The sequence below is a fragment of the Arachis hypogaea genome, chromosome 18, assembly GCF_003086295.3.
Source record: "Arachis hypogaea cultivar Tifrunner chromosome 18, arahy.Tifrunner.gnm2.J5K5, whole genome shotgun sequence".
NCBI lineage: Eukaryota > Viridiplantae > Streptophyta > Magnoliopsida > Fabales > Fabaceae > Arachis > Arachis hypogaea.
The window spans coordinates 7,481,267-7,485,208 of NC_092053.1; the positions used below are offsets into that span (position 1 = coordinate 7,481,267).

Sequence of the window (3,942 nt, forward strand, 5' to 3'; positions counted from 1 at the left end):
AAGAACCATAAACCACGAGAAAAATAAAATCAGTGACAAAAAAACTTTAATAATGGGGCAAAAATATTGTGTATGTACTAATCAGTATTACATAATTAAGAGGGCTTAATATACAACTAGACTACACTAAAATACCCCATTGTAAGTTTATTGTTAGCACCCACATTCTCCAACCTAGGTAGGATCGTGATAAAACCAATATAGGATTAAAAAAATGGTAAATACAATTTTAAAAGTCTTAGATTCGAATTTTACTAATGAAAACAATTTTCATCGGAAGACTTCTATCTTTCATGAAATCTTATTAATTGAACTTCTAATGAGATTTTATAAATCATGCTTAAATTTAGTAATTTAGTAATATATTATGAATAGTTTATTACTAAAATAAAAATATCTTCATCTAAAAACAATAATTAAAATATTAACTCGTAATATATTAAATAATTTAATTAAACATATTAAATTATCTAATAATTATCTATTCATCTAATCAGTAAAAGAGTGGTATGCACTAAAAATAGAAAAGGAATAAGAAAAAGAGATTGAAAAGGAGGAAAAGATAGTTATAAAAAGTGAAAAGCTAAGAGAAGTGTTGAGTCTCAAGTCTGAATTACCCTGTTTTGTTGCCGAGTCCAAATGCATCATTTACTATGACTTCACTCTCTCTCTTCTTATATTCTTCCATTTCCCATTGAACTTCAATTCATGGCTGTGGACTCTCCATTGATTCAGATCCATTCACCGCAACCACCTTATGGATAACACCACTCTCACCACCACCACCACCGCCACCGCCACCAATTCACTTAAGCCCTTCCAAGTCAACCTCACCTGCTCCCTCCACCACCATGACAAGAGACCTCTCATTGATGAACACGACTTCTTCTCTGCCTCTGCCTCTGCCCCTCCTCCTCATCACCGCCACCACAACACCATGAATTCTGATATCTTGGATTCCAAAGTAAACGTAAGTATCATGCATACGAATACCGTGTCTTTACTTCTGAATTACGCATCCGAACCTTCTCAATTTTCATTCATTCTTTCAGACTGGTCTGAATCTTCTTACTACCAACACGAGCAGCGATCAATCCGTTGTCGACGATGACATCTCACCGAATTCACACCAGAAAAGACCCGTCCCTGATCAGACGGTTGTTATTCTGGCGGAGCTGGAGCGAACGAAGGCGGAGAATCAACGGTTGAGAGAGAGGCTTGATCGTGTAACCGCGGAATACAAGGCCCTGCAGATGCAAGTGGTGGCTTTGATGCAACAACACAAGCCAGAGGAGGAGGAGGAGAAGAAGCAAGACGCAGCTCCAAGACAGTTCATGGATCTTGGATTGGCCACTAACGGTGCTGAGACGGGGGAGGAGGCTTCGCTTTCTTCGTCGGAGAGGTCCAAGTCTCCAGAGAGGAAGAATGGAAGCAGTGATGATCAAGAAAAGAATAGCAGAGAGGATAGTCCCTCGGCTCCAAGAAATGTTGATCAAGCTGAAGCCACTATGAGAAAAGCCAGAGTCTCTGTTAGAGCTAGATCAGAGGCTCCAATGGTATGTCAAATTAGTTATGTTATTGCAAAAGAGGGTCGTGTGTTAAAAACATATTGAAACATGTATCTGAAATTATGTGTCAGATGACGGATGGATGCCAATGGAGGAAATATGGGCAGAAGATGGCAAAAGGAAACCCATGTCCAAGAGCATACTACAGATGCACCATGGCTGCAGGTTGCCCTGTTAGAAAACAGGTACTTTTAATCATTCTTTTCAAAGTAAAAACCTTAAAAATATTTGTTAGGTGATTACACCTTATGTACTTCTATTACAAAAAATATCTAAATAACAAAAAGATACAATGAAATATTTGATTGGATGGGATATGATTTGTACAGGTACAAAGGTGTGCTGAGGACAGAACAATACTAGTAACAACATATGAAGGGAATCACAACCACCCTCTGCCACCAGCAGCAATGGCAATGGCACAAACAACATCTTCAGCAGCAAGAATGCTTCTCTCGGGATCAATGTCAAGCAGTGATGGCCTTATGAATGCTAACTTCCTAACAAGGACACTCCTTCCTTGCTCCTCAAGCATGGCCACAATCTCAGCCTCAGCACCATTCCCAACTGTCACTTTGGACCTCACTCACTCCCCTAACCCTTTGCAATTCCCAAACCACCAAAACCACTTCCAATTACCATTCCCTCACTCACCTAACCCTTCTTCATTGCTGCCTCACATCTTTGGCCACGCTCTTTATAACCACTCTAAGTTCTCAGGCCTTCAACTCTCTCAGGATGCTGATCCTTCTTCTCAGCCTCCCCCGCCGCCTCCTCCGCAGCTCGCAGATTCAGTTAGTGCTGCCACTGCTGCCATTGCAGCTGATCCTAACTTCACTGCTGCTTTGGCAGCTGCTATTACTTCCATTATTGGAGGTGCACAACACCAAAACAATAATGGCAACACCAACAATAGCACTGTTGCTAATAATGGCAACAACACTAGTACTCCCAACAACAATACCAATGGAAGCAATAATAATATCAACAGTTCCAATTTCTCATCAGAGAACTAGTTAATCACACTTTCAACTTTTTTTTTTATATTAATTTTGATTTTATTTATTTCTCCTTATATTTGGGAACACATATATTGAGTTTTGGTTGTTACTTTTTTTTTTGTTAAGTTCGGTTGAGGGGTATATTATTGTTAGAGAAATAGTTTATATCCTTTTATTATGTCTTACTAGCTATAAGCTCAAAATTTGTATTTAAAAAAACAAAACAAATGTCATAAAGGATGAGAAAAAGAAAAATAAAATTGTAATAGAGTATTATTGTTTTGTCTTTGTGTTTGTTTGTTTGTTTGTTTGTGATTTTGTAAGGTAAATAGTGAGTATGCAAAGAAAGAGAGGGAATTGTAGATACGTGTACCAAATGGCAAAAGAAAAGAAAAGGAAATTGGGGATTCAAGAAGACGGTATGAGACATTTTGAGACGCGTTAGTTGATGATATGAAAATATCTATTATGAAGATAAGAATTAAAAATAATTTCATAATTTAATATATTAATTAAATTATTTAATATGTATATATATCTTAACCATTATTTTTATATGAATTTTTTTTTATGTGAGTAGCATAGAAATTATTGTGTTGTATTGTGTGACAAAAAAGGATGAGTAGTGAAAAGGGACATGTTCAAGTTGTTTTTGGCCATTCATGGACCCATCACTTGGCATGCAACTAAGTGAAGATATTTGCCTTTTTCAACACTCTCCTTCTAAATATGTTTCTTTTTTTTTTCGTTGATTTTAATGTTGTATTCTTCCTTTTACTGAAAATACAGAAATATTCAATATTAACTTTGTCAATTAATAACAAAGGCTTTTTTAGTAGTATCAGATTTAAGTTTTAGATATTAAAAATAAAATAAAATAAAAATCTATATTATAAGAAAAATGACAAAATAATTATCTTTTGAACCTTCTTTCTGTTGGCGGCGACGGCTGCATGTGAAGGAGACACAGTAATTCTACAAATCTCTAGACATGTCAAGTTCTGGAAACATAATTAATGCTCTTCAAGTTTCACATTGATGTTAGGCTTAGCTTTTAATTTTCACAAGTTGTTCAACCAAAAAATGTTAATTATTATTATAATAAATATAAAACTATATATTGGAATACATGTATTTTTAAATAACAATTCTATAATAATTATTTCAGCTCTATCATAAAGTAAAATTCAATAATTCAATTAATATTGATCTGTGATGCAAGTCCAACATATGCCAAACCTAACATTTGGGTATCTTCTGATCCAATTTCGTAACTCTCATACTCCTAAGTCCTAAATTATTAGCACAGATCTGGGAAAGTCTTTGGTCATGGTTTGTGGGCTTCATCATTTATTTGGATGCATGCCTTCTCC

General features: G+C 35.7%; 1 protein-coding gene across 1 annotated transcript; it reads left to right on the forward strand.

Annotated features, from left to right (window-relative positions):
• Positions 1–394: 394 nt before the first annotated feature.
• On the forward strand, positions 395–2,851 carry LOC112772187 (WRKY transcription factor 6). The gene is made up of 4 exons (XM_025817070.3): positions 395–970; positions 1,053–1,556; positions 1,640–1,753; positions 1,898–2,851. Exons 1-4 carry the CDS (start codon positions 758–760, stop codon positions 2,582–2,584), a joined length of 1,518 nt encoding a protein of 505 aa, XP_025672855.1. The 5' UTR covers positions 395–757; the 3' UTR covers positions 2,585–2,851.
• The last annotated feature ends 1,091 nt before the right edge of the window (positions 2,852–3,942 follow it).

What these genes read in the sequence shown, in the direction of transcription:
- LOC112772187 (XM_025817070.3), top strand. Translation starts at nt 758, where the DNA reads ATGGATAACACCACTCTCACCACCACCACCACCGCCACCGCCACCAAT. An exon ending in TCTTGGATTCCAAAGTAAAC is followed by an intron (nt 971 to 1,052) that starts GTAAGTATCATG and finishes TCATTCTTTCAG; the next exon opens with ACTGGTCTGAATCTTCTTAC. An exon ending in CTAGATCAGAGGCTCCAATG is followed by an intron (nt 1,557 to 1,639) that starts GTATGTCAAATT and finishes ATTATGTGTCAG; the next exon opens with ATGACGGATGGATGCCAATG.